Source organism: Balaenoptera borealis (assembly GCF_965194805.1).
Source record: "Balaenoptera borealis genome assembly, chromosome: 16".
NCBI classification, from domain to species: Eukaryota; Metazoa; Chordata; class Mammalia; order Artiodactyla; family Balaenopteridae; genus Balaenoptera; species Balaenoptera borealis.
Genome location: NC_138872.1, coordinates 4,461,048 through 4,486,039, shown reverse-complemented (window position 1 = coordinate 4,486,039; position 24,992 = coordinate 4,461,048). Strand labels below are relative to the sequence as shown.

Below are 24,992 nucleotides of genomic sequence, written 5' to 3'. Positions count from 1 at the left end.
CTAGAGTCTGGACTGTTCCAAGAATTATGCTAATGGGTTGCTCACTTGCAAAGCATAAACCGGGCACTTAAAATGGTAACAACCTATTAAAATAAATTACTAATTCATATGAAAAGGTCACGCATGGTGACCTCCAAACCTGAAAGCCTTTTTTTTTTTTTTTTTTTTTTTTTATTAAAATGTTTAAGGCCCAGGTAGGTCAAATGCTAGACCGAAAACTGTAGACGGGCATCAGCTCACCACGCCAATTAAGTAAAAATCTCATCTTTCACTTTGTGTCTGGTGAAAACAGAAAGCTGAACAGACCACAAACGAGCTTGTGTTTCAGAGCTCTCAGTGGCCTTTGCTTACCTGTAAACCCTTGATTCCACCTGCTGTCATTTATTTACAAAGTAAATGCTTTATTTGTCCATCAGTGGTTGGTCATAATAAAATATAGGTGAAACCTACACTTAAAAAAATTTTTTTTTCAAGGATGGCCTGCCGGGTTAGAAGTTGAAATGACTGAAGCCTGACCTTGCTTTATACATTCTAGGACAATAGTCCCGATTGTGCCTTGCCTGGAATATATGTCAGTATATGACATGGGACAGCTTCACTCCTTTCAAAGTTCAGGTGTGATATTTATCTAAAAGGGGGGAGATGGTAACCCAACTCAGGGATTTCCAAATAAGGAGCCTTCATTATATTCATTGTAGTAATGTGTAGCTACTGGCATAAGTATCGAGGTTGTATTGGTTACTATTTACCTTCTTCCTCTTAAATACAATGTATTTGCGCTTTGCCACATTAGAAGCAGGAAGGAAGATGCTTTGCAACAAATGGAGCATAACAAAAATTTCTGGCCTATTCCGCCTCCTTATAAGTCTTCACCAATTTTTAAAAATGACAATCAAGTTGATTAATCAAATTCAACCAACAGGTTTTTATTTAATACATAAAGGTATAAAACTTGGGCCCCGTCTTTAGGTAGTTTCTAATCTAGTTGGTGAATGATTGTGTCATGATCTTTTCAAACAGCCTTACTGTCGAATTTGCTTAGGAGAACATTCCCGTCTATAGGGTCAGTATTTTTATCGGCTTTTGTTTAGACGAACGGTAGTTCCTTTGAGTTTTTGTCGAAAGAAGGTGTATTTTTGTGTAAGAAGGAGAGGCCATATCCAGAGTGTGCTCAAGACCTGGCTTATTTGGATGTGAGGAGGAAAGGGCAAGCACAGCAACTTTTCTGCAGAGTTCGAGCGAGTCTGAGACCCGCAGTCAGGCGAGGTAGCAGATGTAGATCATGAGGGTCTGGCGTGAAGATTTCGCTTCCTGTTCTTAATTCCAAGTGTTCTCTGCTGGCTTTGAATTGCCCTCCGCTGTCTTTCAGGTCCATAAAGTGAGGCCTTGTAGAAGGAGGGTAGAGGTGTACTGGATGGGGCCAAGAACAATAATAGCTGACATCTTCATCTGTCACAACTTTTCTTACTTTGAGTTGAGCAAACTGAGGAGAAGCGGGGGATTGCAGCAGTCCCGTTGAATGGTTAACAATGTCTATTTTCAAAGAAAACAACACTATTTGGACAATTTACTCAAGGCCTCTGACCAAACCGAACAATCACCCCACCCCCTAGGTATGTTAGCTGTGTTTCCATTTACAAGTAGGCAGCCTCTTTCTTTCTATCCCCCCAAACATCCAAAGTTTTACTGTTTCGAAGTGAAAGAAAGTTAAAGGCGGGAGAGTTCACGACTACTTTGTGGATTTGCGTTGACCGGCAGGCAGCCGTGACCCACCAAAGGCAGTTGCCAAGTCTTAGATTGACGGCCGGGCTACTCTTGACTCACCTGGGCCCAAGGTGGGCCGCACGGACCAAACTTTTATTGACTGAATGAATGAATTCTACCCAAGCAGACACGCGCAGGGCTCAACCGGGAGGCTCAACCAAGGTCCCAGGAAAAGTGAGCCGCGGCCGAGTCGTTGAGAACTTGGTGTCACTGCTCTTCATTCACCCTATCCTCATATGGGACAGGGCTGGGGTGGGACTCTTGAAAGTCTTTAAACAATTCTCAAACAAATTCGTGTTCAATAAACTACTTTTCCGTCTGTTCCAGAGCATCCCCCCGCGGCGCCCCGGCCCGGCCTCGTATAACCGGGACGCCCTGGTCCGCCACCTGTCCCGCCCAGGAGGACTCCGGGGGCGCAGACCGCGCGGCCCCGGCCACCACCGCTCGGCTCTCGAGTCGCCGGCGCCTGCTTGCTCTTGCGATGCTCGTTTTTCGCGCTCACATAACACCTCTCATCGGACGACCGACTGCCGGGCACGCGCCGCCGGGAGGGAGGGGTGGGTGGCGGTCCCCGCGCGCGCTAACCGGGAAGCTGGAGGTAAGGAGGCGCGCAGCAGGGGTAAGCGCCGCCGTCGCACACTTTGCACGCCGCCCAGGGCTACACCACTCACCGAAAATTGGGAGGCAGGTCTGGGAGGCGGGGTCCGGCGCCCACCGCCTTGGGCGCCCCCTCGGCCCCCGCCGCCGCGTCCCCCGCGCCCCGCGCCCACTCCCGCGTGGACCCCGCACCGGCCTGCACCTCCGGGGTGCGCGGCGGCCCGTTTGGGCGCGTCCCCGGCGGGCCGATTTTTCGGCTTCCCCTTCGGTTTATAGGGGCCGCCACGGTGGGTCCGTCCTCTGAAGAGGCTGGGGCGTCATCGGGCTGCTTAGGAGCGCTGCTCTCCGGCGGGGACACTCAGTCGCGTCGGCACCGCGGAGCGGGCTGCGTCAGGTGGCCGGCCCGGCGCGGCTCGCTCGCTGGCTCGCAGGCTCTCTGGCTCCGGGCTGCGGCGCCGCGGCTGGAGCGAACCCCTGTCCCAGCGCGGGGCGGCGGCGGGCGGCCGGCAGGCAGGCAGGCACTGCCTTGCGTGTGAGTGCACCTCACTCACATGTAAGTCCGGGGGCACCGTGGCCTCCCGCGGAAGTGCGAGTCGCCCGGCGCGGGGAAATAGCCACCGGGGCCGGGACGGGGCAGGGGTGCCCCAGCACTGCCGCCCTGCCCGCGCCTCCCGGGCACCCCCCAATTCTCTCTCTCTTCTCTTTTCTCCATTGGCGTGCCCAAGAGCTTAACCAAGGAGCGCCTGAGGGTAACAGCAACCTCGTGCCATCGCGCCTCTGCACTTTTCTTTTTTGAGTTGACATTTCTTGTTGCTTTTTGATTTATCGTGTTGTTGGGTGCTTTTTGGTTTGTTCTCGCCCCTTTTTCGTTTGCTCACCCTTTTTGGCGCTAACTCTTAGGCAGCCAGCCCAGCAGCCCGAACGAAGCCCGGCAGCCGCGCTCCGCGGTCCCGGGGCAGCGCAGCGGGGATCGCAGCCGACTCCCCCGACACGGGGCGCACGGGGTCCGGCCAGCCCGAGGCCGGGGGCAAGCAGGGCGCCCGGGCCAGGCGAGAGCCAGGCACCCCGAGGTGGCCGAGCCACCATGCTGAAGATGGCCATGAAGATCAAAGCTTGGGCGGTGGAGAGCGAGAGGAAGACAGCGCTGGCTGCGGCCGGGGTGGCTGCCGAAGCTGCGGCGGTGGCTGCAACGCTGGCCGAGCCGCACGCATCGCGGAAGAAAGGGGACACCGAGAAGCCCCCCAAGAAGCCGGAGCAAGAGGCGCCCTCCGAGAAGTTGCTGATCGAAAAGGAGCGGCGGAAGATCGAGAAGAAGCTACTGGAGCAGAGAAGAAACGAAGAGAAGAAGAAGGAGAAGGAGAGGAAGAAGTTGGAGAAGATGCAGAAGAAGAAGAAGAAGAAGAAGGAGAAGAAGAAGAAGAAGAAGAAGAAGAAGAAGAAGGTGCCAGAAGCCCAGGAGGAGGCCCGAGGCCCGGAGGTCGCCGCCGCTGCCGCCGCCGCCGGCGCAAACGAGGGCGCCGCGGAGGGCGCCGGCGGGGGCGGCGTGGGCGCCGGCGCCGGGGCCACGAGTAGGATCTGGATCGAGTGGGACACGGACTCGAGCGACGAGGACGAGGACGACCTGTTCGACGCCTTGCGAGGCTTCAGGGGCGCCGTGTGGGGGTCCGGGCTGCTGAAGATCAGCGCGCTGAGCGCCCACCTGCCGCTCCTGACCTTCCTGGTCCTCTCCGTGCGCAGCCCCGCGTGGGTGCTCGACTTCCTGCTGCAGAAGCGCCCGGAGCAGGGCCGCGGCTGCGGCTTCTTTTTCGGGGCGACCTGCTGCTTCCGAATGTTCCTGGGCTGCGCCTTCTTCTCCTTCGTGGGCGGCCGGGCCAAGCGCAGAGGCCGTGGGCGCTCCGGGACCTCGGGTGCCTTCGGCTCGGGCCATGGCGCCCAGCGCCAGGGGCGCGACGAGCGGCTCATCTAGTCAGACCCCCGTCCCCTCCCCCGCCACCAGACACCACCATCGCTGTGTAGTGTGGAGTTTTATTGAGTATTTGTGTGTGTGTGTGTTTGGACACATTTTCCTTTTCGGTTGCTCTGTCCTTTGGTTCGTGCTCGCCTCGCTTCTTCCACACTCCCTGCTCTCTAGCTCTCTCTGTCTCTCTCTTCTTTTCGAAAAATTTCCTAAGTCCGGGCTCTGGCTCGCGCTCCCTCCCCTTCCGCCCACCCCGGCCCCTCGGCGGCGCCCGCGGGAGGGGGGAGGGGGCTCGGCCTCGGGGGCCGCAGGGCGACGCGGCCCGGGGGGTGGAGCGTTGGCGTCGTGCGAGGGGTCGTCACCGGCTCGGAGACGCCCCCTCTCCCCCCCGCGGACGGCCCCGCTTGGGGCCCGAGCCAGGGGGGCGAGGGGGCGTCTCCCAGGCCCGTTCCGTCCCGGGCCGGGCGCGGGCAGAGGGACCCCCCTCCCCGGGTACTCGTGGGGGGGGGGGCGCCTCCCTCCGCCAGCTCCCGCCCTCCTTGCCGCCGCGGCCGCTGCCGCGGCTGCTCCTCATCCCTCCTCCTCCTCCTCCTCCTCCTTCCACCCCCCTCGCCGCCGCCGCCTCCTCCTCCCCCCGCCTCCCCCCGCCCGCCGCGGAGCTTTGGGTCGGGGCGGCGGCGGGGCCCCGGCCGAGGCAATAAGAGCGGCGGCGGCGGCAGCGGCGGCAGCAGCTCCCGCAGCTCCTGCTCTGGTCCGCCTCGGTCCGCGGCGGCCATCAGACCCCTCGGCTTCGGCTCGAGGGGCCGGGAGCCGCGCGCTCGGCTCGGTCAGACCGACACCACCCTCCCCGCGCGGCCCGCAGTCCGCCCCGCGCGCTCCTCCCCGAGGAGCCGAGCCCGCGCCCGGCCCGCCCGCCCGGCGCTGCCCCGGCCCTCTCCGCCCGCGTGAGGCCGCCCGCGCCCGGCCCCGCCGCCGCCGCCGCCGCCGCCGCCGCCGCAGCCCGGCCGCGCCCCGCGCCCCGCCGCCGCCGCCGCCATGGGCTGCCTCGGAAACAGTAAGACCGAGGACCAGCGCAACGAAGAGAAGGCGCAGCGCGAGGCCAACAAAAAGATCGAGAAGCAGCTGCAGAAGGACAAGCAGGTCTACCGGGCCACGCACCGCCTGCTGCTGCTGGGTAAGGGCGGGGCGGGGGGCGCCGGCCCCGGCCCGGCCCGGGGGCCCCTCGGGGCGCCCCGCAGGCCGCGCGCGCCGAGCCCGCCCCCCGCCCCGGGCGCGCGCTCCCGAGCCCGCCGCCCGCCCGCGGGCTCAGTCTCCCGGGGGCGAGGCCGGAAGGGGGACCCCGGGGCGCCATTCGGCCGGGCGGGGGCCCAAAATGGGTCGGGGGGCCGTAGCGACGCGGGCGCGGGTCCCCCTCCCCTGGCCGCTCGCCCTCTGTCTCTCTCTCGCCCTCCCCCTCGCTCTTTTCTCTCTCTTTTTCCGCGAGGCCTACACGACGCCAGGGGTTCGGGTGCGTGTTGGGGAGGGGGAGGGGGAGTCCCATAGGGCTCGGGAGACTGCGACAAAAAGAGGGTTTCGGGGACAGGAAATGGGGTGGCGGGCCGAGGGAGGGGGACCCGCCTCCGTTGGGTGTGTGATTTGTTGGGAGAGGGAAGGGGAGAAAGCGAGAGGGGCCGGCGGAGAAGGGGGGGGGCGCCGCGGTGGCGGAGGGGGCCTCGTCGAGGGGAGGTTCGGCGGGAGAAGTGGCCGAGGAGAGGTGGGGGGGCGGGTGACATCAGCCCCTCGGAAGGGCTCGGAGTGGTAAAGGTGGTGCAGCGAGGGGGAGGGGGCGCGGGCGAGTCGTGGCGCCGGAGGGGGGGGCGGGCGGAGGAGGGAGCGCGGCGGCCGCTGGGCGCGACTTGGTGCGTTGCGGGCAGGACACACTGTGTGCGCGGAGCAGACGTGTCCCGGGCCGGGCCGGGCCGTGGAAGGAAGAGAAGGAGAATCGAATAAAATAAGGCCGAAAAAAAAAAAAAATGGAGTTAGTACTCTAAGTGCCCAGTGAAGCCAAATGACACGTCATTTTACAGCATGACCTTTTTTCCCCTTCCAGATATGCAGGCTCTTTGAAAAGCAAAGAAGAGAGTTAACTGTAGCAGCTGCCGCCCCCCCAAACCATTAACACACACACACACATTTTCCTGTTAGTCGGCCACATTGAGAGTGCTTTGTGAAAAAAATGGAAAGAAAAAAAAAAAAACATGCACAAATCAGAACTGGAAAATGACATTTGTCTGTAAATGGCTTCTTGGTCTGGAAATGGCGTGGTTTTTTTTGTCCTTTTCAAGGTGGGAGGGGGGATTGAGAACGCTTTAAGGAAAAGACTTTTTCCAGGTGGAAGGAGATGAGACTACATTAATTAGTTGTTTGTCAAGTGACATTTGGTTGTTTGGTTTGGGGTTTTCTCTTTTGATTGCGGTTTTTCCTCTTTGGCCAAAAAAAAAAAAAAAACAAAACGCGGGGGTGTGTGTGTTAACTCTTAAGGAGATAGCCTTTTCCCCTTTTGTCTTAAAGGTGCTGCTTTGGAAAAATAAATCAAAAGAAGCATAAAAGAAATTGTTGAAATAACCAGAAGAATTACACAAGCATTAATTAGTATGGAAGTTTTCCACTTCCTTAGTAATTTGGCTATCTGAGTTAATTTGTGAATTTGCTAGGTTAAGACCTAGTTCATGGTCACATATCAACAGAACAGCTTGATTATGAAGAATCAAATGTAAAGGGCTGTTTTTTCTTTGTGGTGGCGTCTGCTTTGCTTTTTTTTTGGATGGGTCACGTCTTTGTTCTCCTGGGTCCAGATTTATGTAAAGCAGAAAATTATTAAGTGAAAATAAGTCCCTTTGGTGTGTGTTTATGCATTTGCAGTTACAGTAATTAAATGGTACGTATGTTGAGGTGTTGTCAAAAACTTCTAAAGGTGGAACTATGCTATGTGAATATTAATGTGCATGTAATTTGATTTCAAAGTATAAGCCTAGAAAAGTCTAGAATCTTTCCTAGGAACACTCCTGCTAATCTGAATACTAACTTAAAAAAAGTGTGATGCTAATGGTACCTTAAATTTCTAACACCCTTGCACGGACATCACAAAGTCTTCACCTGAGACTGTTGCTCTGAACATACCTGGCATCACTGGGCTAACCTTTCCCAGGTGTCCTAGCCCTGTTACCGTAATTGATGGAAGGCTCTGGCATATGGGGGTCTGCAGCCCAAGGCAGTGCCACACATTTTGCATCTTTAAATGGTGATTCTCACCAAATGATGCCCCCCCCCCACAAAAAAGGGAAAGTAGTGATGCCCAGAATCCTCTTTTTTAATTTAATGATATGAAATCTGAGTGAATTACAGTACCACAAAAGATCTTGCAGTAATTTTTCAGTCCAATTTTCTAATTTCCTAAATGGGGAAACTGAGGCACGGACCTGTTTGTGCCCGTAAAGAGAGGTGATACACAACACATTTTAACACGAGAGTGTTGGAGATTCTGATTAAGACTGTGTGTTCTCTTCATGGAATCTCTTAATCGTAGCTTTAATATTTTAATTTATGAGAGTTAGGCTCATTAAGATAGAATGTTTGCTTTGAAATCAATGTTTCTGTGGAAACTGATTTTAACTTTTTACAGATATTGATTACAGCCTTGTGAAAAGGCAAGAGAAGGAGGAATGCTTTGCTCTCTGGGCAGTAAAACAAAACAATTAATAAAATTAAAAGTGTAAAAGAGGACTAAAAAATCAAACAGGTTTGTGCTTGAGGAGGACAAAAAATTGTCCCCTCAGGGTTAGTTGTTAGAGTATCCATTTGCAAAAACAGAAAATGAGAAACTATCAATCCTCCTTCTAGCTTGATGGAAGTGTTTTTTCCATAAAATATATGTTTTTACAAATGAAAGGTGATTTAAAATGGGGGCATGTTCCCCTTCTAGCTCTGTTCGTTGGGAAGGGCTTGGAATCTTTGAAAATTCAGTAGTTCCCAGGAATATTTTCCCTTCTGATTAAAGTCCTGTCCTTTTAACATGCTAATAGGGTAGTTCTCAAGCCTTGTATTTAATATTTAAATGTGTTTCTCGAGAAGTTGACAGCAAATCAATGGTGTCCCCCTCCCATGGTTGTCATATCCAGAGAGAGTTTATCTTTAGAAAAATAAAGTTAGCAGGGAAAGGGGGAGGGGTGTGGAGAAGTGGATAAAATGTAATATTATGGGGCTTAGGGGTTGATTTTTAAGTAGCCCAGGGGGGCGAGAACCCTGCAGAGAAGGCAGCAGCCTTAAGAAAATGTTGAAGAGGCGGTTGCTGCGTCAGTACGTGATCTGGGGGCGCCTGCAGGGCCGGGGCATTGTTTGTGAATACTGGGGTATTTTAACCATGAAACATCTGACAAGCAGTAAATTATGTGGCCGTATACATTAATGTGTACATTTTTACCAGTGAACGCTCATAGTTCAAACATCCAGTTTCATGGCTTTAACTGTAATTTTCTTGACCCCCCCCCTCCCATGACAAAATTGCGTCATTCTTTCTTTGCCCACCCCACAAATTTTAAGGCAACCAAAAGGAAAAATAAAACAAAACACCTGAACAAAGCAAAACCTTTAATTCTTGTTTGTTGTTCTGATGGTGAAATACTGCAGGTACACACAAAGTTAGATGTTTATTTCATTTTCTCTGCGTCGAAATGTCAAGGAAAATTGCAAGTCTCTTCTTTGTTTTTTGTGTGTTGCTTCTATGGAGAAACCGGCAGTCCTCTCTCTCTCTCCTCCCTGCCCAAAGTGTGTAAAATGCCTCCCTCTTAACCTGAGACTTACTTTCATTTTCTAGGTGCTGGAGAATCTGGTAAAAGCACCATCGTGAAGCAAATGAGGATCCTGCATGTTAATGGGTTTAATGGAGAGTAAGTGTCAAATCTGTGGCAAGGGCACAGGCAAAGTAGCACATTGGATACTAACCTTTAGGAAGTTTAGGTAGCTTTTGGGGGCTGGGCAACGTCTGCTTGATTTTTTTCAGCCTACATGTTAGAAAATCCAGGGAAGAGCTCTTTAGGGGTTGTTCTCCTCTCCCTCCTTTTACTCTTTGGTGCAGCAACGAAACAGTAATAATAATAAAGCCCCAGTGTTGGCCCCGTGACGGGTCTGCGGCAGCTTTTGGTGCAGTGGGTCTCCGACATAGCTGACGCTGGCCGTGGCCACCCTTTTTGCCTGGTGATGCTGACCATGGCAGAGACGCCCCCCGCCCCCAAGCACATTTCAGCGCAAGGCACCAGTGCAGGATGTTGTAAACTACTAGGGAAACATGGTTTCAATGAGATTGTCACATAAAACAAAGTTGGAAGAGTCAGCCCTTGTTCATAATTCCTCATTCCCCACCCCCCCCCTTTGGAATTATCATGGGTAAATCATTGTTTCCCTTTTTAAAAATCGATGGTCTTGCCTAAAGAAAAGAAAAAGGAGACGTTTAAATGATGGAAAGGCTGGGAGTTGGGCACTTCCGGCCAGACCAAGAGGTACTTTTGCCTTCGAAAAGTCCTTCAGGGCATTTTGCTATAGGACAATGTGACAATACCACAGTGAGAATAAAGATGAAACGAGAGAGTGCCTATATCAGGGATGTAAAAGATGGGAATGGCCTTCTACTTGCCAGGAAGGATGTAAATAAGGGGCGCAAGTCTCCCCAGACCCAGCCTCTGTTTTCACGGGGGTGAGAGCAGTTAACCTCACTAGATTACAAACACCTGAAGGCACTAGTTTGCAGTTACTAGTTAGCAATCCTATTCCCTTTCTTAAACATGGATTCAGTTGAAAGTTGCATTCCCCCTTGGTTTCAAAAGGGAAGATTGAGTCAAAGGGGCATGGTTTAATTCAGTTGTGCACCCCAAACAAACCAGTTAAAAAAAAAAAAAAAGTTACTGTCGCCTACTGGGGGTGGGGGGACACGACAAAGATGAATTTTATCACCTTTCAGAGGTAAAAGAACTGCGCTGAAGGCAGTTTACGGAAAACAGGCTCTTTATGGAAAATTCTAGAATTTCTTAGACCAAATAATGGGGGGGGGTGGAGAAAAGGATGACATCACTCATACAAACGGACAGTTTAGGATGCTTTTTAAGCTTTAAAATTCAGAGGGATGGACTATTAATTTTATGAATGGCTCCTGATGAGTTACTGATATGCACATACATGCTGTTAATTAAATAAGTCAGTACACTTGTCACAAACCAGTTCTGCAATTCTTAATTTCTAAAGCCTTGCCACCAGAGTTGCCATCCGTCAATTAAAACAAAAAACCTGAAATAGGCTTCTTACTATGATTTTGTAATTTAAAGAAAAATCTTGCATAATTTTCCCCCCTGCAACTTGCTGGGGAGAGCTGCTTCATGAGGCCAGTTAAGCAAAAATAATTTGACCATGTACCCTCTAGATAAATATTTTGATTAAAACTGGACATGGCTCGAATTTTTTAAAAGGATGCAGCAGCCACTGTTTACCTTAGCTCGAGTCCAATAGAAGATAGGACATCCTTGACATAATTCACTTAAAGTTTTATTACTCTGCAGATTGCCCTAAAATTTTTTAATTTTTAGGGAAAGGATTCTCCTCCCTAAGTGAGCCCGTCCGTAATGCAGACGAGGCATTTAAACCAGAACTTCTCTTTTCTTTTTTTTCAAAAGAGGAAGTGACATTCCCAGTTTGCCTGCTTTGTAGAGGAAGCCATAGGTAATCTCCGAGGATGTTAAATTTAGCCCGTGAAAGTGACATACAGGGGAATTCTTTATGTGAGTCTAGAAACCTTATTTTTATCTCGTCCAACTGAGCCTCCTTTTTTCTTTTTCCTCGCTGTGGTATTGCAACAAAAGCGGTTTCCTTCTCCACTAGGAATTCCCTGTGAAGTGGGGACATCCGTCCACGAAAGGGTGTTTTGTGTGGTGCAGGGTCTCTCCCTCCTTCCTCCGTAAATGTGCGCTTTGTCAGGGCTGGGCTGAGCTATTACATTTGCCTTAACTGTCCGCAGACTGCTGTGCCGAGTACATCTGCAGAGTAACATGTCATTAATCTGACCTTCAGAAATACAGAGGTCAAATGCGGATTTTCCTAACTCAACGCTAACTCTCTATCTTACATTTTTTTTTAAAAAGTGCCATTAACACTGGTTGAGCTAATAAGCTAATCAAGTACAAACCCACATAGACAGCTTAAGCCATCTTGCCCGTCCCACCTTCAAGGAGGAATTCCTACCATTCATGAAGATTGGGTTTTGGGGGGTGGGGAGGGTTGGTGGTAGTGGGTTTATTCTTTCTATTTTTTGTTGCCTTACGGTCCAGGCACACTTTTCATTGATGACAGTTTATGGGGAGCAGTTATATAGAAATAAAAACATAGTTTCCCGACTACAAAAAGGGAGGAAATTAATATTGGCAGCAGGAAATCATGGGCCAAAAGCACCCATGTCTGTGTTCAGATGCAACATGGTGAAGACTGAGGTCTGGGACAATCAGGGGCCTTATGTGCTGCTGTATTCTCCAAAGAATTGTGAGATAAATCACTGCTTTAGCTCCCTGATGCATGTACATTTAGTGAAAGCACAAGAAAATAATTATCCGTCTCTTATGTACCCGACGGGAGTCCCCAGAGGACTCTGCTAATACTGCAGCGAAGGTGTGGAATTCTTCCCTCTACGGCCTGCAGTCTCAGTAGACATTCCAATTTAGCCAGGAAGGCGACCTAAGAATTAACGGGAGGATGGTGGCCATTTGTTTAGGAATGTAGAGAGGCTGTGTGGGGTTTTTTGTGAAATTGCGGTGCCTTGCAGATTAGGTGAGCTTTCAATCTCTCTTTAAAAGGGGCGGCGAAGAGGACCCGCAGGCTGCAAGGAGCAACAGCGATGGGTAGGCACATTCAAAAACAGAAAAACTTTTTAACACACACACTTGACACACATGAAGATCATACTGGGAAACTGAGGACACAGAGACCCGGGAAGAAAACCAAAATCATTTAAGGGCCATCAGCCATCTTGGTATACGTCTGCAAACAGCACGATTTCTTAACATTTCAGAGCAAGTGAAGTGCAAAACCATTTTTTTTTTTTTTTTTTTTTTTTTTGGCCAACCTTAAAGTATAATTAGATCCAGCTGGGGGAAGGCTATAGATTTCAGCTTTAGATGATCAGTTTAGGGTTTCTCGAGAATTGCTGTTTTTCCATATGGTTTCCAACCCCTCAGCTCACCATTTGAATTGGCTACTTGCTTTTAAAACTGGCTACTTGTTTTTAAAACTACTAAATTCCATCTACCCAGTGGTTGGTCTGATTTTAAAATTTCAGACCTCCGGGGGAAAAAAATTTTTTTTTTTACCTCTATTAAAATACGTGGTGCCACACTGTCCTTAATTTTGGAAAAAAAAATTGCTCGGCACGTTGAGGAGGGGAGGTCATTGTTGAGAATGATCTCGAAAAGCCTCTGGTCTTTTTAAAATTGTCAAACTTATTTTAACCCAAGGCACTTTACGTTAGCTAGTGGACAGGAAATTAATGATGGCCTCCATCTTTTTCCATTCATTATCAAATTATTTTTTTCTTCACTTCCTGCATCCGCACTGCCCATCACGCGTGCGCGCGCGCACACACACCCCCACACACCCCCACATACACGCACACACATGCATGCCAGGTAACCCTCTCTGAGCACTGCTTTGCTTATTCAGCTTGCAGTGGGGGAGCAGCTATTTCTCCTGAGAACATGCAGAGCCAACTGACCTAGCCTAGGGCATCTCAAAGAAATAGCTTCTGTGGCCTGGGAGGGGAGGGGCAAAGGATACTGGGGGGTTGGGACCAAGTAACTGACACATGTTTGTTCATCTGTTTTTTTTAGACAATATTACCCCTAGATGATGGCTTCAATTTCTCATCTTCCCGGCTATGTCCCATCACACTTTGCATGCTGGAATTGCCCGTCTTAGGAACTTCTAATAAGAATACTATTCTGTTGGGGAGGGGGGAGGGGGCCCTACCACCTAACCTCTAAAGATAACAAAAAAAAAAAAACACCAAAAAAATAAAAAAATTAAAAAAACAAAAAAAGGAATCCCTAATTGACAAAAATGTAGTGTATCAACCATCCAAGGCATCTACATAAAAAGTGATTGACAGTTTACTGTACCAAAAGTTGGCATTTGAGAGCTATGACACATCCTTACTGAGCCACCTACTGTGTACTAGATGCTATGCTAGACCCCTGAACCCTTCTAATACCTACTAACAGCCTGCTCTTCTATCTGTGACTCTGTTCTACAAGTAGAAATAAGTATTAACATGTGATAAATAAAAATTATCTGCATGTTTCAGCATTCCCTGTATCTTGCGTCTGTCTTCTGTCTTTTCCCACCAAAGGAAAAAAAGAAAGGCATAAATATAAAAAAGGTATAGAACTTAGTACGACATAGCCTTCCCCTAATACTAGGTGAAGGGGGGAGCGGGGTGGGCAGCTCTTAGAATTCAAACCTAGCATAGAAAGCAGCCCTGATCTGCTTTATATGTGGGGCGGGGGGGGGGGGGGGAGGAGAAGCTATAATATCCTAAAAGTACTTCCAGCCCCCATTTTTCAGTCCATCAGAATTCTAGCAATTAATATACAATTTGGCTTTGTTAAGTCGTTTAGAGACATATGAGGAATCTTCTCCGAATGTCACAATCAACGTTAAGTTCATTAAGCGATAGTAAAAATTATGATAAACCTGCCAGCCCCCAGAATCATAGCTCCATCTACAGAGTAACTGCTTCAATGGAGGAATTTTTATGTTTTAGTATTACACGCCCGAATTAGATTTTAGATTTCTATTTTAGCTGTTTTAGACTTGATATACTCCCACACCTATTCACATACGTAGATGAATACTGAACACGTTCTCAAAATATCCGTATTTAAGACTGGAAGTTTTCCAATTATCATACTACTACTTAGACCAAAATATCAAACTGAATGAAAGAATCAGGTTTCTGGAAATAACTTTTCTCTTGCTTTGTGTTCATTTGGGTATTAAATACCCGGACATATCTAATTTTAACTCTGGTGGGACCATAAAACCAAAGGTTAAAGGCTCTTAGTACCATGGAAATGGAGCTCGTTTCTAATGAATGGGAATGGATTTGTCCTATGGGGTTTTGAATTTGAATTCCTGGGTGAACGTTAGGGACAAACACGTGTCCTTTTAAAACTCCAACGTCTTAAATACCTGATTTCAGACTGTGGCACCAAGTCTGGACACGATTAGTAATTTTCAGAAATGTACAAAGCAGAATAGTCCCACAGCGGGGTCGGGACAGTCTCCCTTTAAGCCTAGGGTCGTTGCGTTAAGAGTCTGGGGGCTTGGGGCACGGGTCCCACTCTCCTGGTTGGCAACACAGCTCTCATATCCGTGCCTGGAGTTCTCCCGACCATGAGGGGGTTCCTGGTACCACCTGTCGCCCCACACCCTCAGCCCCTGATGAGCACAGCATCTCTAAACCAGCTCCGGATTCCGGTGTGAGAGGGGCGGGGTCTCAAAGGCTAGTTTGACCCTGGGGTAGGGATGAAATGCGATGAGATCATTCAGAAAACGAGGGCCCACCCCTCAAACGAATATGCAGAGACTTACTTTGAAAGGATAAAATGGAAGGAAAGGCCAGGTTCTCGAGGGGGCGGGGCGCTTGCAGGCGAGCACGTGACATCCCCCGTCCCCCGACCCGAGAGCCGCCTCCCCACGTCACATGCTGACCTCCCCGCTGGGCTGCATTTTGCTGTTACCCCCGCCCCCCACCCCGCGTGTCCTCTGCATTAATGTCCTGTCGTGTTCTGCCCCTGAGGGGCTACGTGGTTTAATTTCTACCTCCATCCCACGACTCTTGGGCAATTAACCCCGTGAATACGTCAAAAATTGGGACTCTCTTTAAAGAGATTTCTTTAAAAATCCCGGCAAGAAAAACGTAAGCTCTGTGTCCCCCTCTGTCCTCCTGCCTCTGTCACTCAGACCCTCCCTCCCTCAGCCTCAGTTCCCTCCTCTGTGAGGACAGCACCTTAGTTCCTCGTGACGGTGCTGTCACATCCCAGGGCCTAATACGCGGTAGATGTGTCATGGCTGTGGGTTCAATACCCCATCCCACCCCCCAAACCAAGAGGTGACGCCTGGGCAGTAGAGTGGCAAGATTTACACCCCGAGCAAGAGGTCCTTAACCCCTAAGAACACAAACCCGAGAATGTTCCCTGGCTGTGCCTGTGATGAAGGACAGTGTCTGAAAGACACCGGGGGACAAACAACATCAGGGCACCTCAGAGCCAAAGGGCGTAGTCTTTACCTGTGGTCCCAGGGACCCTGAATGTAGATGGTTCCACATCTACACACAGGCCGTCCCAGGTGCCCAAGTTAAAATCAATAAGCAACAAACGCTAACCTCTACTTAACCGAGGGACGTGGGCCACACCGCCTCCCTCCCCTTCCCCCCAATAAGTCCCAGATCATAAAGCCTTCTGGGGGCAGAATCTTATTTTTACCTTATTCACATCGAGGGATCAATCTATATTAACATCATCAACTAGAAATGTCATCCACTGCTGCTGGCTGCAGTGACAGACACACAGTGACTACTGAAATAAACAAAAATAAATAAGCAGGGCCCCAAAGCCCTCAAATCTGTAATTAACACTACCACCTGCATTTCATCCACTGGTTGTCCATGTGCTAATCCAGTGACTGAGGAAGCCCCGAGCCACACCTTGAACTTTTCCCCCTCCCTAACCCCACCCCCAAAGCAGGGATGCTAGCAAGGGCCAATAGGAATCTTTTCGGAAGTGCTGGAGTGCGGTGTGGGCCTCAAGAAAATGGAAGCACCTCTGAATAGTGATGAGCCAGCCCCCACTTCTGGTACAGTAGCCTTGATCCTTATCTAGATGCCGACTTGGTAATCTGCCCCAATTGGGCGTGTCCTCGGGACACAGTCTGGGAGGTTATGATTTGAAACCACCTTTATTCAGGAACCTCCAACCTCTGCACAGATCTGAACCCACCACTCCTTCAAGAACAGAATACTATTTAAGTTGGAAAATCGTGATTGAAGCGACACTGTGAGTCAGCGTGATGCAATATGATTTTTTTTTTTCCTTTTCAATCCCACTGTAGTGAGAAGGCCACCAAAGTGCAGGACATCAAAAACAACCTGAAAGAGGCCATTGAAGTACGTGCCCGGTCCTTTTTGTCGTTCTTTTAGCCTCCCTTTCAGACAGCGCTGTCCCCCTGACCGCTTTGCTCCATCATTTTCAGACCATCGTGGCCGCCATGAGCAACCTGGTGCCCCCCGTGGAGCTGGCCAACCCCGAGAACCAGTTCAGAGTGGACTACATTCTGAGCGTGATGAACGTGCCAGACTTTGATTTCCCTCCCGTAAGCTAAGCCCCCGCCCCTTCCCACTCCACACACCCCCCCTGGGATGCCCCCCCCACAGGCGCACTGCCATTGAAACCCATTTCTGTGATATTGATAGGAAAAATAATCATTAGAGCTTTGGTCAAGATGGATGAGCGAATTTCTATCACCCCTCGTCAATCTTGGCTCGCCCGTCCCCGCAAGTAAACATCACAGTTCAATACTACAATTCTCACTGTATTAGACTGTAAATCTTTATGAGAGAAAAAGTCATGAGTCGTGGCAGCCTTAATTATTCCCTTATACACATCTTGTGACAAACGAAACTGTTAAGTATGGCACACAAATGCTAATTGTCCAGCTAATCGAAAATATCCTAAGATACCAAGGAATGCAGAAATGAAGTGCCAGCTGTGAGTTTTATAAACGGAAGATATTCTCATTTTAAACAATTTGCCATTTAACCTTTATTAAGGTTTTTCTAAAGTCAGTCCTTGTCTTGGGGCAAATGAAGTCTTTTCTCATTATTCAAAAAAAAGAAAGACCTTCACCTAAATAAATCATAACCCAGGGACTGTCCTCTGTGCACCCTGGCTGGCGTGCAGGACACTGCTTACAAAGATTTGTCTGCTCCATAAAGAACTATTTTTAGGGAACACAAAATTGCCTGTGGCCCAAGCATATATGTTTTGACCCCTTTGTGGGGGAAGAATAGTTTATAAGAGGGGAACAGGAAACAAGATGGAAAGATGGGCAAGTTTATAAGGCCCAGAAGGAAAAGACTTGTCTACAGCAAAAACAATGACTTATTGTTGCCTTTTGTCAGGCTTTCGTGGGAATTTGTGTTTGTGTATTTTAAATGGGTTTGGCTGCAAACTTCTCCTAGCAAGGAAGCAGTATTAGTAAGTATGGCTAGGTAAATTCTTTTAAATGGAAAAAAAGTCGAGCAGTAAACACAGCACACATAATGCCAAACACAGACTTTTTCATGAGACGTGATTCTGTATTTCTAATAGGAGAAAAAAGGCAGCCCGTTAAAAATACACCAGGACGGTGACCGCTTAAGGGTCTTCTGTTAGCTGAACTTCACGTTCCTGCCTACTTTTGACCCTTTTCTTGCTGCATTCACATTGCAGAAAAACCTTCTCTTTCCTTGTAAGGGACGAATTGCCCCGATACAATTAAAAATGTTTTTCTGTTCAAATGAAATGTGAATCATGACCTACTGCAATTTAAAACCACGCACAGGTCATTTGCTCTTTTGATTGACAGGCATTGACGGACAAGGTCAGATTTGCCAGCGACTCCCAACCATAATATTTTTTTCTAAAATTCAAATTTTCCTGGAAGGAAAATTTCGATCCCACCACATCTTCACAAATGAAAACGTCCTGTTTCCACGACATGGAATCATATATTGGCAGCGCCTCCTAATTAGATTATACGTCCTAGATGAGCCGTTGGGTGAAGAAACAAAGTTATTCAATAGTTTACTCTGGCCCCTCCCCCCACTCCCAAAAATACAGGATGACAACTACCCAAGAGCAGTAATTCACAATCAGAGGACAGCCGGATTCAATTTTTGAATACGTTTAGCGCGCCGAAGGTCTTTATGAACGCCCATTCCTTAGTTTGCCCCGAAATTGGGAATAATCACACCCAGGGTTGGTGGCAGAGTGAACTCCGGTCTCACTGACTTGGAGCAGCTCCCGCGTCTAAACCTTCCCTCTCGTGTTCACTTTCAGGAATTCTACGAGCACGCCAAGGCTCTGTGGGAGGACGAGGGGGTGCGTGCCTGCTACGAGCGCTCCAACGAGTACCAGCTCATTGACTGCGCGCAGTAGTGAGTAACGCCGTCTCCACGTCCGCGCACACGGGCACGCGGAGAGAACCTTACAAACCTCGACTCCCACTTTCCAAGTTACTTGTAAATGAGTTCTTTTCATAGGAGCCAGCAGCCAGTTATTCCCACCTGCGGTTAGAAAGTTCTAGTCTGATTCATTTGTTTCATAAAGCCCTTAATTGCACTTTTTAGTACGGTGACATTATTTTTATATAAACAATTAATGCCTGTTAGAGCAAAATGATAATTACCTGCAATAAAGTGACATTCATAATGAACTAGCTTGAAGTAATTAACTGAATTGGCCTCCGAGCATTTTAGGGAGATAGGGCAGCTCTCACACTTTGGATCAGGTAGAAATATTCTATTTGATTGCTGTAATGTAAAAACCTGACAAAGAGGAACAGTGAGGACAAAAATATGCCTCCTCCTCCTTGGTGACTGATAAGTTGCTTTGCTGTTTCTGCTATCAGGTAGGTGACTACCATAGCTGCCGGAGTCCAGTATTTCTAGTTCATCTAGAGTCGGGTATTGTGTTGAATTCCATTTCCTATCCTTATTTATTCATTCACACTGGGCCTTAATTCAAGGGTGCTCCCCCCATGGGGTCCTCGCTCTGTCGTTTCATGGGCTGTCTTCCAGTGGATGTGATAACACAGCTGGAAAGTTGCCTTTTAAATAGTTTATGACCTTCCTTATCCCGTACATAATATAGCAAATATGTGATGTTCGGAGCCATAAACAATATTTTAAAGATATCGTTTGTTTGCTGATGTTGCACAAATGTACTAAGTGGTCTCAGTTATCATTTTCTCAAGTTGGATTGTCTTTTACGACCGGGGGAAGGGCAAGAGAGATTTGTGATGTTTTAGCCTCTCTCATGTAAGTAACTGAAACTCACAAACAATTTTGCTATTGAAAATATTAAGTAACCAGGACCAAGGTACCCCGGCCGGCTCACAAAAAGCTAAAATCGCCTTACGTAGGAGCCCCACGCCGGAGGAACTTATTGTGAAAACCACTCGAATAAACAGGAGGGAGGAAGAGGTGACAGCACTCAAACAGCAAACACAAAGCAAGCTCCCCAGAATCCTGTTACAGACACATCACACAGGCTGATGTTAGGGGCTGTGAAACCTATCAATCTATCTTTCCCTGGCCCTGCTTTCCCATCGGAAATGCATTTGATTATTTTCAGTTGTCACACGTGTAGCTATTTTGTGATTTAATATACAAGCAAATCTGTATATTTTTTCAAGGAGCAGAAAAACAGTCCATCTGGGCTGGTCCCTGTGACCCTCCCACCCCCACCCCTTCTTCAACAAAGCCCCTGATTTTCTCAAAAGTTTGAGCTTAAAGCTGGAAGTGCTAATTATAGTAACGCAAAACAAATGGAAATCCTGGAATTGTTTGCCTTTTGTATTTTGGATCCAAGTCAGAAGTACAGGTACAAGATAGGAGGGTTTAACCATCCCAGTTTTGAGCGCTCTGGAAGGGGGGAGGGTGTAACAACTTCATTGATGAACAGTTTAGCCAGTTTTTTTTTTTTTTGAATCCCACACCATTTAAAAGTTGTTTTTTTAAGGCAAAATTCAGTTACTCCTGCAACTTTATCTGAAAATGGCAACATTTGCACAATTTATGGAAAGTTTCAAGGGAACTCCGGGAAAAAGAGAACATAGCTTGAATCTTATAAAATGTCTTCCCCAGCCCGATGATTAAAGTAGCCCTGCCTTTGCAGTGACCAACGTGTTTCTGGTTTAACGGCCTTTATGTTAAAGTTGAGCTCCTGGTACCTTGCCCGTTCCTTAAGGTGCCTATTTTTATTTGTTGAGCTGGGGTTTGGCTGGCCTTACTCCAGATGTCTCTCTCACAAGATTTGGTGCTGATGATCTATTTATAGAACTGTGGTTCTGTTGCCATGGCAACGTGCTGCAGGCCAGGGCGGCTGGGGAGCTATTTCTGGCCCGGTGCTGTAATGTAAGACTGATTGGGCAAGTCGGTATATCCTCTAAGCCAGACTAACTTTAAACTGGTAAAAAGGAAGGAGGGGGGGGGAAAAAAAAAAACCTTATAGAATTTCTTTAAATAGACTTTTCTCTCTTTGAGATTTTTTTCTGATTAGCCCACTTTACAACAATCCAGACCCCTGCCCCCAAAAAAGCTGGTTTTAATATTAACTTTCCACAGTAATTAAATTAGTCCAGTCTTTTAGAAGTTATTTTTCCTAACAGTGTATCTAGTCACGCAACACAAGTAAGATACTTTTTACTTTGGGAACAGTTATGGCTGTGGAGCGGGAGATAGAAAACACTGCTTTTCCCTCTAAAGCTTTCGCATCACTAATGACGGCCCCTGAGACCAACCCCCGCCCCTCCACCGTACCTGCTCCCTGCCCAGATAAGGGCCCCTAACCTGGATGGCCCTGAGGTTTTTTGAAAACTCAAAGTTTAATATCTGGACTGTTCTATTTCATGGACCAAGTAGAACGGAAGGGAACTTTGTGTCTGTTTCCTGTTCACTGTGGTAAGGGCCAAAAGGGCCCCTTCTTAAAAGTAGAAGGAAGGGATACCCTTTCTGAGTAACTCAATCTTATTTTCATTAGTCCCTTGGGGAAAAAAATCCTTGTTCCTTTTAAGTGTGCCATCTTTTTCATTTTTTTAAAAAAACTGCGTGATATGGAAGGGTACAATTTTCAAACTACTTGCCGTTTTAGTCAAAGCCGAACAATTTGAAAATCTGAATTTTTTACTCAGTCTTTATCAAATGGCACAAAATCAGACAGACCTGATTTTGGGCCCTCAGCTAATTGACATGCACAGAACCAGCCTTTTAAAATTAAAGCAAGACCAGAGCTCTGCACTGGCCTGTGCTGTACCTGTAGGCCAGGGGTCCTGAGAGCCCACCCCTAGTTTCTGGTTCCTAGACCTACTGGTCAGCCAGGTACATTTATCTTAAATTCTGTTTGCTCTAACCTTTTCTAAGGCATAAGCTTGGACCCATCATGAACACAAGCAAAGTCCCCATTGACTTAATGCCAGGTAACTGTGGGGTGATCATTTCCATTTAGCTGGACTTGGCAGAGAGGCAGGAATAGTGGGCAAAGTGGCATGAGTGTGTGGTCACCCCTGTGCATCTTTCTTTTCCTCCCAGCTTCCTGGACAAGATTGACGTCATCAAGCAGGCTGACTATGTGCCCAGCGACCAGGTATGCACACAGTCTCACAAGCAGAGGACGTGGAACTCTCTTTCCAACCTAGTCAAGACTTTTGCTCCAGATTGTCAATTATTAATAATGTTTTCGTTGGTTTGGGTGAGATCCCTTGACCTAAGATTTTGTTTTAGGACCTGCTGCGCTGCCGCGTCCTGACTTCTGGAATCTTTGAGACCAAGTTCCAGGTGGATAAAGTCAACTTCCAGTAAGTAAATGGTTCCCTTTAAAAAAAGAAAAAAAGAGAGAGAGAGAGATTTCTTGACGTTCCCTCTGGCAGGGAGAACGGTGGACCAGTGTTGACCCTTGGAGTGACCAGGTGTCATTTCTCTCCTGCAGCATGTTTGACGTGGGCGGCCAGCGTGATGAACGCCGCAAATGGATCCAGTGCTTCAATGGTACGGAAGCCATGGGCTTCTCTGCTCTTTAAGGACATTCTGGTTTTTTCATCGTTGAGGATCATTTTCTCTTCTAACATGCACTGCTTTTGCTTTCTTGTGCCGAAGATGTGACTGCCATCATCTTTGTGGTTGCCAGCAGCAGCTACAACATGGTCATCCGGGAAGACAACCAGACCAACCGCCTGCAGGAGGCCCTGAACCTCTTCAAGAGCATCTGGAACAACAGGTTTGTGCGGTGACCCCCTGGTCTCCTCCCCACTGATCTCAAGGCCCTGTATTTGCATGGCTAGTAGAAAAGAATCCTGTGCAAGTTCTTGGGCAAGCATCTCAAACCCCTTGCAGAAAGAATGCTTTCTTTTCCTGGGCATTAAACCCGTGTCTCTCTTTCTTAGATGGCTGCGCACCATCTCTGTGATTCTGTTCCTCAACAAGCAAGATCTGCTCGCTGAGAAAGTCCTTGCTGGAAAATCGAAGATTGAGGACTACTTTCCAGAATTTGCTCGCTACACTACTCCTGAGGATGGTATGTGTGGCCTTCTGCAGTTGATTAGTGCCCCTTGGTCCTATGGGGTGTCTTGCATGTTAAAATTTTCCGTTCTGGATTTTAAAAATGAACGTCCTCTAAGAATGGAAACCCCCCCTCCCCCAACCACCACCACACTATAAGGGATCTGTAGGGGGAGCCAAAGAACCTTATTTTAATCACTTAAGTAACAAAATATTTATATTCTTTACAGCGACTCCCGAGCCCGGAGAGGACCCACGCGTGACCCGGGCCAAGTACTTCATTCGAGATGAATTTCTGGTGAGTAGAGACTGTCTTTAGTTCCCTCTCTCTGCTTGTTCTCTTATTCTTAGGGGTGTAAGTTTCCTTAATTCTAAATTTGGGGATCAAACCATCCACTTCCTCAGTGTTATTTCACCAATAGCCGGTATGAATCTTAGCCTTTGTGCCCCTCAACTTGGGTCTGTTTTCACATAACATCAGCGACTGGTGGGCAGTCCTTGGTAGATGACCCCACTGCTGACAGGGGGAGTTACTGGAGAGGCGGCACTGACCGAGTTTCCTTCTGTGCCCACAGAGAATCAGCACTGCTAGTGGAGACGGGCGCCACTATTGCTACCCTCACTTCACCTGCGCTGTGGACACAGAGAACATTCGCCGTGTGTTCAACGACTGCCGTGACATCATCCAGCGCATGCACCTCCGTCAGTATGAGCTGCTCTAAGAAGGGAACTTCCAAATTTAATTAAGGCCTTAAGCACAATTAATTAAAAGTGAAACGTAATTGTACACGCAGTTGATCACCCACCATAGGGCATGATTAACAAAGCAACCTTTCCTTTCCCTCAAGTGATTTTGCGAAACCCCCTTTACCCTTCAGCTTGCTTAAATATTCCAAATTTAGAAAGCTTAAGGCGGCCTACAGAAAAAGATAAAGGAAAAAAAGGCCACAAACGTTCCCTCTCTCTTTAAGTAAGTAAAATAACAGCAGCAAACAGAAATAAAGAAATAAAAGAATAAATGACATAAATGAAACAAATGAAATAAATATTGTGTTGTGCAGCATTAAAAAAAATCAAAATAAAAATTAAATGTGAGCAAAGGATGTGACTCCAGTGAATTATTTGTGGTTTCAAGCAGACACCCATTGTTCAGGATTTTGACTGCATCAAAAGTTGGGAGGCCCCCGTGTTGAGGTGACAAGGCCCCAAGGTTATAAGTGGGTATAAAATAATTGCCACTCTATGTTTTTGTTGACCTAATCTTGGGTTTCTGAAAACAATTTACAGACAATACAAAATGTCCATCCTGTCCTCCTCTCAAAACCATGCCCCATAGAAAGCCACTAAGCCCCATCAAAAAAGTTCTAGGGCTTCCCTGGTGGCGCAGTGGTTGAGAATCTGCCTGCCAATGCAGGGGACACGGGTTCGAGCCCTGGTCTGGGAAGATCCCACATGCCGCGGAGCAACTGGGCCCGTGAGCCACAATTACTGAGCCTGCGCGTCTGGAGCCTGTGCTCCGCAACAAGAGAGGCCGCGATAGTGAGAGGCCCGCGCACCGTGATGAAGAGTGGCCCCCGCTTGCCACAACTAGAGAAAGCCCTCGCACAGAAACGAAGACCCAACACAGCCATAAATTAATTAATTAAAAAAAAAAAAAGTTCTATACTTTGATCACTGCTGCCCTATCCAAAGAGTCTACCAACTTATACCCTTATATATTGTCTCACAGTGTGCCTGCTTACCTAGTCTCCCCAAATAGGTGTTTGAATTTCGGCTGTCTGTCTTGCATTAAGACAGGGACTCAGTTGGGTGGGAGGAATTTAGGAATGCAGTTTACAATCAGGAAAAGTGGAGTTATTCAAGAAATGGTGTACAATGTATATTAAATCATCACATTTTACACTTTAAATATCTTAAAATTTTGTCAATTATATCTCAGTAAAGGTGGGAGGTGGGGGGTGAGGAGGAATAAAGCTGGTACAAAGCTATCAAATAATCAGAAAGAAATGGTGTAGCGATTTGGGGAAAAAATTAAACTGGATCCCTACACCTCATTCCATACACAAATGAACTTAGTGTGGGTCAAACACATATGTTTAAATACAAAAAGTTACTTCAAAAAAGGTCATTTTTTACAATGAAAATCTTGGTTCATAGAAGGCCTCTCTAAGCATGACCTAAGATTTAAGAAACATAAGGGGGCTGGGGTGGGGGAGGACTGTATGAAAATTAAAATCAAATATGAATGGGGGTGGGAGTGGAGGCTGGGTAAAAACCTGTAACAAAGGGTTA

At 48.1% G+C, this 24,992-nt stretch overlaps 1 protein-coding gene across 9 annotated transcripts in view; it reads left to right on the top strand.

Annotated features, from left to right (window-relative positions):
- GNAS (GNAS complex locus) overlaps positions 1–23,801 on the top strand; it is a 66,855-nt gene extending 43,054 nt beyond the window's left edge. For 2 of the 9 annotated variants that reach the window (XM_082361633.1, XM_082361626.1), the window contains exons 2-13: positions 9,171–9,243; positions 12,187–12,231; positions 16,496–16,550; positions 16,637–16,756; positions 18,484–18,581; positions 21,735–21,789; positions 21,927–22,000; positions 22,132–22,190; positions 22,299–22,419; positions 22,586–22,716; positions 22,931–22,998; positions 23,276–23,801. In XM_082361633.1, coding sequence (XP_082217759.1) covers positions 9,171–9,243; positions 12,187–12,231; positions 16,496–16,550; positions 16,637–16,756; positions 18,484–18,581; positions 21,735–21,789; positions 21,927–22,000; positions 22,132–22,190; positions 22,299–22,419; positions 22,586–22,716; positions 22,931–22,998; positions 23,276–23,422 — 1,046 coding nt within the window. In that variant the 3' untranslated portion in view covers positions 23,423–23,801. Of the gene's footprint in view, positions 1–5,340; positions 5,493–9,170; positions 9,244–12,186; positions 12,232–16,492; positions 16,551–16,636; positions 16,757–18,483; positions 18,582–21,734; positions 21,790–21,926; positions 22,001–22,131; positions 22,191–22,298; positions 22,420–22,585; positions 22,717–22,930; positions 22,999–23,275 lie in introns of those variants that run through there. The other 7 variants (XM_082361630.1, XM_082361629.1, XM_082361625.1 and 4 more) reach the window with 7 other exon arrangements.
- The last annotated feature ends 1,191 nt before the right edge of the window (positions 23,802–24,992 follow it).